This window comes from Gracilinanus agilis, chromosome 1 (genome assembly GCF_016433145.1).
Source record: "Gracilinanus agilis isolate LMUSP501 chromosome 1, AgileGrace, whole genome shotgun sequence".
Lineage (NCBI taxonomy): Eukaryota > Metazoa > Chordata > Mammalia > Didelphimorphia > Didelphidae > Gracilinanus > Gracilinanus agilis.
The window spans coordinates 267,794,706-267,809,068 of NC_058130.1; the positions used below are offsets into that span (position 1 = coordinate 267,794,706).

At 36.1% G+C, this 14,363-nt stretch overlaps 2 protein-coding genes across 2 annotated transcripts in view; one reads left to right on the forward strand and one right to left on the reverse strand.

The window, feature by feature from the left end:
* The window catches only part of DCAF12 (DDB1 and CUL4 associated factor 12), an 84,121-nt gene that overhangs the window by 47,268 nt on the left and 22,490 nt on the right, over window positions 1–14,363 (forward strand). The window contains exons 3-4 of the mRNA XM_044661433.1: window positions 5,029–5,235; window positions 11,856–11,916. Coding sequence (XP_044517368.1) covers window positions 5,029–5,235; window positions 11,856–11,916 — 268 coding nt within the window. The remainder of the gene's footprint in view (window positions 1–5,028; window positions 5,236–11,855; window positions 11,917–14,363) is intronic.
* Window positions 9,670–10,849, reverse strand: DNAJA1 (DnaJ heat shock protein family (Hsp40) member A1). The gene is given in 8 exon segments (XM_044658981.1): window positions 9,670–9,717; window positions 9,719–9,852; window positions 9,855–10,170; window positions 10,172–10,259; window positions 10,261–10,433; window positions 10,435–10,547; window positions 10,550–10,655; window positions 10,658–10,849. Coding segments are annotated over 8 exon segments (1,170 nt in total).

Sequence of the window (14,363 nt, forward strand, 5' to 3'; positions counted from 1 at the left end):
GTATGTAATATTGTGTGCAATATGTATATTATAATATTGTATGTTATCTATATAATGATGTATATTATAGTTATGTATATGTAAGTCATATCTTTCTATCTCCCCAGTGCCTAATGTAGGTGGAGCTCTTAAAAATGTATTTGAATTAGTTCTCACTTTTGACTTTTTCATCATGTGGAAGGAACTCAGTAAATGGTAGTTATTAAGTATTTTGTCAGATATTTATTTGTTGATATAAGCATTCCATGTTTTTGAGACCAGGTTATATGACCTGAGTTAGTTGAACTTGGATTCCTTTGCCTACTCCTAGGGTTTTCTGGAGTACACCATTTCTGATGTTTAGTAGTGTTTATTTCTCTCCTCATTGTTCTAAAAGGAAGGGATGTCAACTTTCTAAGGACTCTGAAGAATATATGTGGAGGGTTTGGGGTGGGACAAAGGAAGAGAAGGAGAAAACATGTTTGTTAGGTTTTTGTTAGCTATGTAGAAATACTTAGCTATTCAGAAGATAACAGTGAATTTAACAAATGTGGGGTTTTTTTGGAATATGCTATCATTTATTCTTAACTTTCCTCTAATAAAATATAAACTAAGCAGAGATTAGATATGAGTTTACATGTGAAACAGATAGAATTGGTATATGGTGTAGTATTCTACTTTGTTCTTTATTCTTACCCAACTTTATCTTTGATGTGATGATATGATATATAATATATAATATGGTATGATATGATATGACATGCGCATATCATATATAGTTATAGTGTGTGTATGTATGTGTATAGCACTGGAATACAACAAAAGCCATAAGATAGTCCCTCCCCTCAAGTAGCTCACAATCTAATAGAAGTAGACAGCACCTAAAAAGAAGCTGAAAGGGTGGGAGAAGAATTTACCTGTCAAAGGGAATGATAATGTCATTCAGTGGGGGAGGGAAATTATCTGAGGAGGTGTTAGTTTCTGAATTTATTTCATCTTGCAGATAATGAGTTTCTTAAGATGCCAAAGTCCAGAAATATAGCTAGGTGACAAATAATGAGAATTTATTGAGGGCCATCCTTAAATTAAGAGGATCAAGAAGTTCCCAAATGTCTACTTCCTACCCTTTCTGCCCAGAGAAAGGAAGGAGCCCCAGATGAACTTGTTTTCTTCCTGCCTGTGGGCTAAAAATTGTTTCTGTTTTTAAATAAAACAAAATTTTAATTAAAAATGTAAAAACTACTCTTCAGACCATAGTTTGCTGATCAGTGTGAGTAATGCAGCAATATACTTGGAATGAACATATTAGCACTGAAAGTTATTTGATGTTCAAGATTAATTTGGACTAACTTTTCTTTTTTTTAATTAATTTTTTTATTTTTAGAAAAATTTTCCATGGTTACATGATTCATGTTTTTACTTTCCCCTTCACCCCCTCAAACTCCCTCTCCCATAGCTAACTCGCATTTCCACTGGTTTTAACGTGTCATCAATCAAGACTTATTTACATATTATTGATAGTTGCATTGGTGTGATCCTTTCAAGTCTACATCCCCAGTCATTTCCTCTTCAACCCAAGTGTTCAAGCAGTTGTTTTTCTTCTGTGTTTCCTCTCCTGTAGTTCTTCCTCTGAATGTGGGTATTGTTCTTTTCCATAAATCTCTCAGAATTGTCTTGGGTCATTGCATTGCTGCTAGTACAGACATCCATTACTTTCGATTTTACCATAGTATATATCAGTCTTTGTGTACAATGTTCTTCTGGCTCTGCTCCTTTCACTCTGCATCAGTTCCTGGAGGTCTTTCTAGTTCACATGGAATTCTTCCAGTTTATTATTTCTTTGAGCACAATAGTATTCCATCACCAACAGATACCACAATTTGTTCAGCCATTCCCCATTTGAAGGGCATACCCTCGCTTTCCAGTTTTTTGCCACCACAAAGAGCACAGCTATAAATATTTTTGTACAAGTCTGTTTGTCTATGATCTCTTTGGGGTACAAACCCAGCAATGGTATGGCTGGATCAAAGGGCAGGCATTCTTTTATTCTTTGGACTAACTTTTCTAATGTTGACTGGTTAAGGCAAATACTAGACACCAAGTCCATGATGGTGGATCTATGGCATATGTGCCAAAGATGGCACACAGAGTACTCTCTGTGGACATGTGCCACCCCTATGCCCCTCAGAGTTCATTACTAGAAAGGCAGAGGGACTCAGGTGGAGCTGCTCCCCTTCCCCTTTCCACCATACTTGACAACATTTTTTCACTTCACCTGCCCCTTGGCCCAACAGCCTAATGTGAGCACTTTTTCCCTCCCCTATGTGAGGTAAGGTGGGCAGCTCACAAGCAGCAGAGCTGGAAGGGAGTGGAGCACTCAGGCCACTCCCTTCCACCTCTCTACACTCACTGAGAACATTCCTAATTTTATCTGTCCTTCTGCCCAGCATCCCAATGGGGGCACTTTCTCCTTCCCCTGTGTGGGGTAAGGCATCAGGGGGAGGTAGTAGCGGGGGAGCCTGGAACTCGTCAGGGTGCACCTGGAACTTGATGGGGACAGGGTAGCACAGCATGCAGTCTCGGGGGTGGGTGAGGCAGGACGATCTCTAAAAGGTTTGCCATCAATGCACTAAGTAGTAGGAGAATGGATATGATCATGTTAAGAGGAGAATTTGTTTGTTACTAACATGATTTTTTTTACTTAAATTTTTTCAATTAGCCAAAAAAATAGTTTTCTCCCTCCTACTTCCCTCCTTTTTAAAAACAGCAACAAAACCCTTGTAACAAAGATTCATAATCAATCGAAACTAATTCCAACATTGGCTATATCTAAAAATATGTCTCAGTCTACACACTGAATCCATTATCTCTCAGTCAGGAGGCAGATGACATTTCATAATAGAAATACAAGTTAAAACAACTCTAAGGTACCATCTCACATCTATCATATTGGCCAATATGACAGTAAAGGAAAATGATAAATGCTGGAGAGAATATGACAAAATTGGGACACTAATGCATTCCTGGTGAAGTTTTGAACTCATCCAACCATTTTGGAGGGCAATTTGGAATTATGACCAAAGGGCTATAAAACAATGATCTAGTAATATTACTACTAGGTCTGTATCCCAGAGAGATTAAAAAAAATTGGAGTACCCCAAAGAGATAACAAGGGAAAAGACTTGTACAAAAATATTTATAGCCACACGCTATAGTGACAAAAAAGTTAGAAAATGAGAGGGTATCCATCTATTAGGGAACGGATGAACAAGTTGTGGTATCTGTTCGTGATGGAATACTATTGTGCTAAAAAAGGAATAATGAACTGGAGGAATTCTGTGTGAACTAGAAAAACTTCCAGGAATTGATGCAGAGTAAAAGGAGCAGAACCAGAAGAACATTGTACACAGAGACTGATACATTGTGGCATAATCGAATATAATAGACTTTTCTACTAGCAGCAATACAATGATCCAGGACAATCTAGAAGAACTTATGAGAAGAAACGCTATCCACATCCAGAGAAAGAATTGTAGGAGCAGAAACGCAGAAGAAAAATATATGATTAATCATGCAGTTCAATAGGGATATGATTAAGGTTTTGATGTTAAAGGATCACTCTATTGCAAATATGAATAACATGGAAACAACATGTATAACCCAGTGGAATTGCTTGTCAGCTCCGGGAGGGGGAAAGGAAGTGGGGGAGGATCATGAATCGTGTAACCATGGAAAAATATTCTAAAGAAAAAAAAAAAGATTTGAACTCAGGTCTTCCTGACTACAGGTCCAACATTATCAATGACAAAAAAAAAAATGGAAAGGACCTACTTGTACAAAAATATTTATAGCTGCTCTTTTTGTGGCGGCAAGGAACTGGAAACTAAAGGAATGTCCATCAGTTGGGGAATGGCTGAGCAAAGTGTGGTATATGATGGTGATGGAATACTATTGTGCTATAAGGAATGATGAACAGGATAATTTCAGAAAGAGCTGAAAAGACCTAAGTGAACTGATGCAGAGTGAGATAAGTAGAACCAGGAAAACATTATACATAGTGACAGCAATATTGTAGAATGATTAAATGTGATAGACTTAGCCACTATCAACAATGCAGCGATCCAGGGGACTTATGACAAAGAATGCTCTTCACCTCCAAAAAAAGAACTGTTGGAGTAGGAATGCAGATGAAAGCATATGATTTTTCACTTGTTTTTTGGGGTATATGTTTTGGGATTTTGGTTTTATAGGATTATTCACTTACAGAAATGAACAATATGGAAATATGTTTTGCATGATAATACATGTGTGATCCAGATTGAATTGCTTGCTAGCTCTGGGAGTGGGAAGAGAAAGAGGAAGGGAGACAATTTGGATTATATAATTTTGGAAAGCTTATGTGGAAAGTGGTTATTATATGTAATTGGCAAAAAAAAATATTTCATTGTAGGTCATCTGGAGTCATGGTTTCTCATTGCATTCATTGATCAAAAGTTTTTGTTGTTTTTTAAATCTTTACTTTCTGTCTTGGAATTGATACAAATATCATTTCCAAGGGAGAAAAGTGGTAAGGACTAGGCAGTTAGGGTAAATTGGCTTGCTGTGGGTCACACAGATAGGAAGTGTCTGAAACCAGATTTCAACCCAGGTCCTTCAGACTCCACCCAGTGGGCTAGCTAGCTGTGCCTATTGGTTAGAATTTTTAATTAAAAAAATCTTTAAAAGATGTCTTTTTGATGTTATTATATAAACTGTACTGCTGGTTCTGCTCACTTTACTCTACTTCAGTTCATACAAGTTCTTTCCATGTTTCTCTGAAACCCTTCATGATTTGTTTATCCATTTCCTAATTAATGTGATTTCCTTTAGTTTGCAGTTTTTTGCTCCTACAAAAAGAACTACTATAAATATTTTGTTTATTGATATAGCATATCAACCAGCAAATCTTTCTGATTCAGCTATAATTCTATAGTCTACAACCCTAAAAAAAAATGGTACGTTTGCTCAGCTTTTTTTATGATGTTTCCTTGCACCATTTTTTTCTTTCAGTTGTTTGTGGTCGATGTCCAGACAGGCCAGATCACCAAGATTCCCATTTTGAAAGATCGAGAGCCTGGAGTGGTGACCCAGCAGGGCTGTGGTATCCATGCCATCGAGCTGAACCCCTCAAGAACACTACTGGCCACTGGAGGAGACAACCCCAACAGCCTTGCAATCTATCGGTTACCTACATTAGATCCTGTGTGTGTGGGAGATGTAAGTTATTTCTAAATGTTGCTGGGAATATGTACAGGGGAGAAAAAACAGGTATTGCTAATGGCCTTCTATTTGAGGTTTGCAACTAGATTTTTTTCCCTCTTTATTAAAACCCTTACCTTCCATCTTAGAATCAATACTAAGTATTGGTTCCAAGGCAAAAGAGATTTGTCTAGACCAGTGATTCCCAAAGTGGGCACTACCACCCCCTGGTGGGTGCTGCAGCGATCCAGGGGACAGAGATGGCCACACTTTTTTGTATTACATTCTATTCTGAGTTCAATAAATAGTTTCATAATTTCCAGGGGTGCTAAGTAATATTTTTTCTGGAAAGGGGGTGGTAGGCCAAAAAAGTTTGGGAACCACTGGTCTAAACTTCCACATCAGAGTTGAGCTTACATTCCTGCATGGTGGTTGGTATCCATGGTTTAAAATATCATTACAGGGATATGATATGATTCACATTTGCTCTAGATGTTAAATTAAAAAAATAAGCTCCTTTGTGTGTGGTCTAAAATAAGATAGCATCATAATGAAGGGTCCATAGGTCTTATAAAGTGTTTCTGTGATATGAATCTCCCTCTGGTGTTCTATCCATCTTCCCTTAATCCTTTCCTCTGAGGTCAGTATTAGAATTGAGTTCCATTTACTTAGTATGGGCCTAGAAAAGTTGAGCTTTACCCGCCCCCCCTCTCAGGGTGCTGCTAAAAACCAGCAATACAAACGCTATTTTATATAATTACTTTCTTTGGGAATTTCAGGATGGCATTGTACAGTAGTCTGTTTAGGGATCAAGAATCCTACTATTGGGGCAGCTGGGTAGCTCAGTGGATTGAGAGCCAGGCCTAGAGACAGGAGGTCCTAGGTTCAAATCCGGCCTCAGACACTTTCCAGCTGTGTGACCCTGGGCAAGTCACTTGACCCCCATTGCCTACCCTTGCCAATCTTCCACCTATAAGTCAATACACAGAAGTTAAGGGTTTAAAATTTAAAAAAAAAATTTAAAAAAAAAAAAAAAGAATCCTACTATTATATGCTTGCAAAGACTGTTTGAAAAAATGAAGCATGTTCTGTGGGATAATAGAATCTCCAGAGTTTACTACATTTATTCACAGCCTCTTATGTCCCCTTGGGAATTCCTGCCAAAATGGGCATGAGATGAAAATGTATCCAAATTCTTAATCCATTGCTTTAGAGATTTCTTTTATACATTCATGTTCATAAAATTTCCAGGTTTTATTTAATTCTTTTTATCCCTTTAATATCTCTTTAATTAAAATATATTTTTTCATTTGTGCATCAGTTATCAAAAGCTTGTTTTCTAGAATTTAGAATTTGCCCCAAGAGGCAAGTTAATTTTGTTTGTGTTAGAATCATCAAAAATCATTTGAATCTTGGCATTAGTAAGCTCAGACTTTTATTTCCCTTTCTCCTTTTTGTTTTTTCTTTGAGGAACCATAAAGCGATACTGAGACCTTGTCAGTAAGCATTCCTTTAATATCTCATTTTTGGAGTTTATTGAAACCTATCTTGGGATCCATTTGTGATTTTAGACAGTTCTACTTGTTTAATGAATTCCTTGATTTTACATCCTACTTTCATTAAGTAGTTTCTTCTTTTTATTAAGTATAAATTTATCAGCTTCAGTTTCAGAGTATGGCTGCTGTATTTGGGGATTGGATATAGAATTTGTTGTTCATACCATACTTAATCTCATCCAGCCTTCCAATCCCTGGATCATTTTAGTTGTTTTTATGGACCTTTTCAAATTCTGTTCTGTGGCAGCAACCAAAACATTATCTACTTAGTGCAAATGAATTCTGGTTTTGAGTAAGGGGAGAGTAATATTTTCTCTCTCCAGACTTTCTCAATAATGTCCAATATTTTGTTGTCTGAGTCAAATTTGTTTTTTGTTCTGCTAAGCACTTAACCATTTTGGCAAAATATAACCTTTCCTGGCTCTATTCTAGTTCAAACATGGATCTGCTTCTTTGCGGTCTTAGAAAGATGCAGCCAACTATAATTAATGTATCATGTAGTTAACTATGTTACTAAAGCCTTGTATGACTGAATAAGGAGTTTATGCAAAAGGAGAGTTTTCCCATTTTTTTCTCCTAAAGTAGATAGCATTAGCTGAGAAAATAATAGAACTGTATAGGGAAGGAGGGATAGCCATCTTTCTTAAAAACTTGGCTTTATTGATACTTTGTTTTTGCATCTGTTATTTCCACTCATTCCCAAAATTAAACTCTCCCTTGTAATTTAGAAAAACACTTAAGCAAAGATACTGTCAGTATAGTGACCATGCTTGATGTTAATAGGTTACATTTCCCTCTTGTAGTCTTGATGTCTTGCTAATGAGAACCAAGAGAGAGGTTTTGTTGGTGGAATGGCTCTCCAGGATCATTATTTTCTCTTCTCTTTTTATATCTTCCCACATTTTGACATTAACCCTAAGCAGCCTTCCTAGTATAGGAGCTTTCTTCTGACCTTTCAATTTAAGCCTAAAAACTTTCAACCTTCTTCTTTGTATCTGTCCTTTCTCATCTCCATCTCTCCCTCCCCCTATTTTTTAAAAATATAATTTTGTAAGAAATAAGACAATTAAATTTACAAAAAATCAAGCCATTCCCTAATCAGCAAGATGAAATCAAAACTATCAATAAGCACATGAAAAAGTGTTCTAAATCCCTTCTGATTAGAGAAATGCAAATTAAAACAACTCTGAGGTACTACCTTACACTTAGCAGACTGGCTGATATGGCAGCAAAGGAAAGTGATAAATGTTGGAGGGGATGAATTGGGATGCTAATACACTGCTGGTGGAGTTGTGAATTGTTCAACCATTCTGGAGGGCAATTTGGAACTATATACAAAGGGCTTTAAAAGAATGCCTGCCCTTTGACCCAGCCATACCTCTGCTGCGTTTGTACCCCAAAGAGATAAAAAGTGAAAAAACTTGTACAAAAATATTTATAGCCACACTCTTTGTGGTGGCAAAAAAATTGGAAAATGAAGGGGTGTCCTTCGATTGGGGAATGGATGAACAAGTTGTGGTGTCTGATGGTGATGGAATACTATTGTGCTAAAAAAGGAATAATGAACTGGAGGAATTCCATGTGAACTAGAAAGACCTCCAGGAATTGATGCAGAGTGAAAGGAGGAGAACCAGAAGTACATTGTACACTGAGACTGATAGATTATGGCACAATCGAATGTAATAGACTTTTCTGCTAGCAGCAATGCAGTGTTCCAGAACAATCCAGAGGAACTTATGAGAAAGAATACTATCCACATCCAGAGAAAGATCTTTGGGAGCAGAAACGCAGAAGAAAAATATATGATCAATCATGTAGTTCAATAGGGATATGATTGGGGTTTTGATGTTAAAAGATCACTCTACTGCAAATATGAATAACATGGAAATAGGTTTTGAACAAGGATACACATATAACCTAGTGGAACTGCTTGTTAGAATATGGGGGGGGGGGTTGGGAGAAGGGGTAATCATGAATCATGTAACCATGGAAAAATATTTTTAAAAAAAAGAAGTAAGATTTCACCCAAACTGACTTCTTTATTGTTTCTATAGGGAGCAGAACTTTCTTCAAGTTGTGGACTGTAGATTAACAGGCCATTAGTAAACTTGGCCTCTTAGGATTGATTCAGTAGCACCAGACAAAAAGCAGTATAATCAAATCCCAGATCTAATCATGTATACAACACTTAAAGTAGAACAAGATAACATCTAGCCAATGAGTCAATTAAAACTTGATTCAAAGGCACCTGCCTCATCTCATCCCATTTTTTTTAATTCACATTTTAAAATTTTAATTAAAAATTTTAATTTCAGAGGTTAACAATTATAAATGATTGTTGTACATTTAGTCAGTGAAGAATTAAGCCTTAGTCCAAGGCAATGCATATGCACTTTGAAACAGAAAAGTACAAACCATGAAAAAAATGTTTGGGGATTTCTTTACCATAAGGAAAAAATTAATAATGTTTTAACACTATCTTGCACAGTGAACATCATAAATTCCATCAACATTTTATATTACTGATTTTATTTATTAATTTTTTAAAACATAACTATAGTTGAATAGTATAGCAAAAACAATAGCTAGTGATGTGTGTGTTAAGATGATTACAGTCCTTTACTTATTCACTATTGAATACAAAGTCCAGCATTATAATGAAGAGTTTTTACTGGCCTCCATGAAGAGATTTGACACTGAACTACTTTTTTTTTTTTTTTAAACCCTTACCTTCCGTCTTGGAGTCAATACTGTGTATTGGCTCCAAGGCAGAAGAGTGGTAAGGATAGGCAACGGGGGTCAAGTGACTTGCCCACGGTCACACAGCTGGGAAGTGGCTGAGGCCAGATTTGAACCTAGGACCCACATCTCTAGGCCTGGCTCTCAGTCCACTGAGCTACCCAGCTGCCCCTTGAACTACTTCTGAATGATATTCATCATCCTTTTAAATGTCACCATTAGTCCCCATTGTATTGGTATCTTATTTCTTGAGATGGGTTAAAGTCCACCAATTATACTTGATCCATTTCTTCAGTCTCCTTTACTTCCTTTCCTTCAAGCAATAACTTTTCCAACAGATTAATTTATCCCATAAAAGAAAGCCATTCTCTGGAAAGTTTGCCTTAAATTCATTTATTAGAATCCCTTTTTCATAAAGTCAGCAATAAATTGGGATGCCTTCAAACAAACATTTACTATTTCCATGTTTGGCCATCTGTCCAGAGTGAGAAGCAATGACTGTTGTTCTATTGTCAAAAGTTGATATTGGTTTCTGAAAGCCATAGAGTGCTTCAGCCAACTGGATATCCATACACATGAAAATGTCATTACCTTGTCATGTAAATATAGCATTGACCTTCTGATCCAAAACAATGTTACTATCTCTTGGCTCAAGTCCTAGCCACTTGGTCACCTTTGCCATGGAATGTTATCTTCTGATCATCTTTCATGCCCTTGTCATTATGAACCTCCAGAATATTTTTCTCTCAATTTCCTCCCACTGCAGCATTTACATCTATCTTTAGGACCCATTCATTCCCTATGCCCTTGGTTTTCCTTGCAAAATGGTTGAATTTATTCCATTTTGGATCTTATCTGATGAATTCTTATTTCCATTCTACTGTGTCTATGATCGGGACAGCATTCTATACCTCCTTTCTTTACCATCCTGTCCTTCACATTTTATCACCAATGAAATTCTTTTGCAAAGCTAGTTTCTTGTTATACCATTATATAAATGTTCTAACATTACAGGCAATTCATGAATAATTTTAACTGTTTATTTTTCATTCTTCTACTTCCTCCAAAAAACATATCAAATACTTTTAATGGAACCAAAGCTACTACCAAAATACTCTGTTTCATGGCTTGTTCTCAACCTTTGTGTCATACAAGCCTTTTTTCTTTGCATCAGAAATCACTTCATAAGCTTGAATATTCTGTTTGAACTTTTCTCCTTCATTTGGATTCATAACTAGGCAATATTGCAAGGATGGCTTCCTATATGCCTTTTTTAGTTCTTCCTGAGAGGCATTGGGTTTTACTCCAAAAAACATCAGAAGTTTTTCATTTCCCATTTTCCATAGTCAGGGAGTGGTGCTTAGACACCGGTGTCAAAATACCCATGTCTTTGGGGTGAAAGGGTTCTGCCACTGAGTCAGTTGGGATATTGGAAGAGCTAGTGGAAGAAAGTTTGGTTGGAATGAGTTCTTTTGCATGGAGCTAGGGCAGCAACAGCTCTTTTCTCTCTCCTCACTGAGTTTTCTGTTTCTACTCCCTACATCCCACCCTACTTCAAACACTAACTTGTTCCTCAAAAAGTTCCAGGACCAAAAATTAAATCCTGCATCAATGTTAAGAACCCTTCAGGAAGGTGAAACGAAATGATTCTTAGTCATGCAAGGATGTCATAATTGAGATGGGATGATGGCTTTTTTTTTAAGTCCTACTATTTTTAACTTTCCTTATCCCAAGGGATAAAAGATCTATATATAAGGCAAGTTTCTCCCTTAAATAAGCAAATTTAGCATTAGGAAAAATGGAATGTTATTAATATGATAATAGTCAAGATCAAGTGATATCAGAACAGAAATAGATCATTGTGGGCCATATATTGACATAGAAAACCACAAATTAGCATTTATTTGTGTGGTTCTGTATTTTTATTTATTTTATTAAACATTTTCCCATTACATTTTAATTTGGTTCCACACTCTAAACCAAAATTTTGTTGAGCCACTTTCCTCCAGTCAAAATAAATGATTAATTTTGAATGATGAAAGAGATTGTTAGCACTGTGTTTTGTTTGGTATTTTGCTTGGGAAATATGAACACTGCTCCTGGAAATATATTAGGGAGAATCAAGCAAGGACTTGAGATAAGTGCTTACTGAACTCCTTTTAGGTTGTAATTACATTTATCATTTTTACAAATGTGTTTTGGGGTAGACTAAAGCTGCAATTTCAGCACATTGATTTATAGGTTTTCTTTTGCTAATTTGCAGGCTCAAAATTGCGAAATCAATGTGATGAATCTTATTTTCTCAGTGATTTCCTTTTCTTTTCTTCTCTTCCCTACTTCAAGGATGGACACAAGGACTGGATATTCTCTATTGCATGGATCAGTGATACCATGGCAGTTTCTGGTAAAGTTATCATATTTTAAAATGATTTTCAGTGTGGTGGGATCTTTTGGAACTTTCTGGCTAAGGGAGTCTTGTTTTCACACAATTGACAAAAACTACAGAAAGAACACTTAATTCAAAAGGCTTCGAGGCCTAAGAAAACTAACAGGACAAGTCTTGTACATTCTACTTAGAGTAATCTTTGAGTAGGATTATCAGTGCTAGAGGAAATAAAGAACATATAAAGTAGGAGCCAGAAGGATTCATTAAGTCGCATCTGATGAGCAGATTTACTCCCTTTCTAGGACCCAGGAATAAATTAACTCAAGAATACATCTACCTTCTCTATCCCCACAGAAATTAGTGATGATGACACCCTTTATTTAACTCTCTACCTTAAGTGGAAGAATCTAGCTGTGTTTTAATGTTCCCTTCCTCATGCTTCTAGTCCTCCACAAAAACTTTGAATGAAACTATGTGGTAAGATTTGCATTGAATAGTAGAACCATTGACCTTTTTTTTTCTTCAAACTATTCACTCCTATCATCATAGGCCAAGAGAAAATTAAAGAAGAGCAGTGAAAGACAAGTAGGTTTTTCATCATGTCAAAAAGGATCCTTTTTACTCATGATGAAAAATACTGTTCTCCTATGGATATTAGAATTGATATACCCAGAGTATAGATTGAAGCCTTTTTTTCTGCTTTCTTTTTCTTTTTCCTTTTCTTAGAACATAGCTAATCCAGAAATTTGTTTTGTATTACTTCATATTTTTAATAAGTATGTATTTAATTAATAAGTAATAAGTAATAATTTTTTGCTTTCTCAAAGAATGGGAGAGGAATTGGGGGAAGGAGAGAATCTATAACTGAAAGTAAAATAAAATTGAATTAAGCATAAAAATAATCCCTTTTCAACATTAAGGCTGTATGCCAGTATCTTAGTACCATTGAATTATATAAAGAAATACCCTAATGACAGTTTTTTATCTCAACATATATATATATATATGTATGTATAAACATGCATTTGAAATTTATATACATATGGCATAATAAAGGAATTATGGTTATTCTTGTCCCTTCTACACTTCTTGGCCAGTTGGCACCTTGGTAACCACTGGGGAAGTAACTTGGTAGTTATATTGGAGCTCAGAAAAAAGGTTATAGCAACACTTGGCTCTAAGATTTGAGGGAAAAAAGTATTAATGACTATGGGTAAGGAGATGAAGTTCTTAAAATCATTTGATTTCCCTCTATTAGATTGCTACTGGCTTCCTTCGAATTTAGAAATAAGTTAAGAAAAGCTAATTTTAATCTTAGAATCTTCGATGATAGAAGAAATAGATATAAATCTTTTAGATAGATTTATCTGGAAAACATTCAATTGACCAGTAGAAAAATGGATCAAATAACTTGAGATAATGTTATGTTAGACTATTGTTGATAGAGGAATAATGAAGTTTGGACTCACAATAAGATTACACATACACATACATACATCCTTTAACTTTTCCTTAGTTCTTTGTTTTGACCAAGTGTAATAAATACTTCTACTGTGATATTCAAATGATCAACCTGGTTCCCAAATGAATGTATTTATTAGGAATTTGTTAGATTATAGAAGGGGGATATAAAGTTTATGAAAAGGAGACTGGAATAAATCTACCATATAAGCATGTGGGAAAGAAAATTTGGTATAATAGGTGTCCTAGTGCCTGAGATATAAAATGTGCTTAATAAATACCTGGTTAATGGCTAATAAGCTAAACTTGGGAAATGGAAAACCTGAATTCAAGTCTTAACTTTGATATATGCTACCTGTTTGACACTGGGTAAGTAACTTAACCTTTTGATGCTCTCACAGCTCTCTTAGACTTTAGGTTACACAGGAGTTTTTAATCTGCTTTGGTGGAAGGAGTTTCCCCAACTAAGTTTCCTATACAGTCTCAGATCTGAACCAAACCCCTGAAACTACAGCAGAGTTTCCTGTCGACCTATCAGTCTTTCTCTTGAGCTTCAGTCCCATGTCACCATCTGCCTGTTCTAATTCAACTTGTCCAAAAAAGAACTCATTTCCTTGAGTTCTTTTCCTTGAAACCCACCCCTAACTTCCCCATTTCTCTTGAGGGTATCACCATCCTCCCAAGCACTCAGGTTTATAATCTCTGAGTCATCCTCAGCTCCTCATTTTCCTTTATCCTTCACATTCAGTCAGCTTTTACATATCTTCTTGATTCTTCCTCCAATCTCTCCAATCTGCCCTGTTCTCTTTAATTGCTCAGCTGACTACCCTTTTCTAGGTCTTCATCAGCTGGACTAAATAGCCTCTGCCTCAAGTCTCTCCTCTTTCTATCCAACTGCTAAAATTATTTTCCTAAAGCACTGGTCTGACCATGCCATTCTTCTATTATCTAATAAACTTCAATGGCCCCCTCTTAGCCTTTCAGATTAAATACCAACTCCTTTG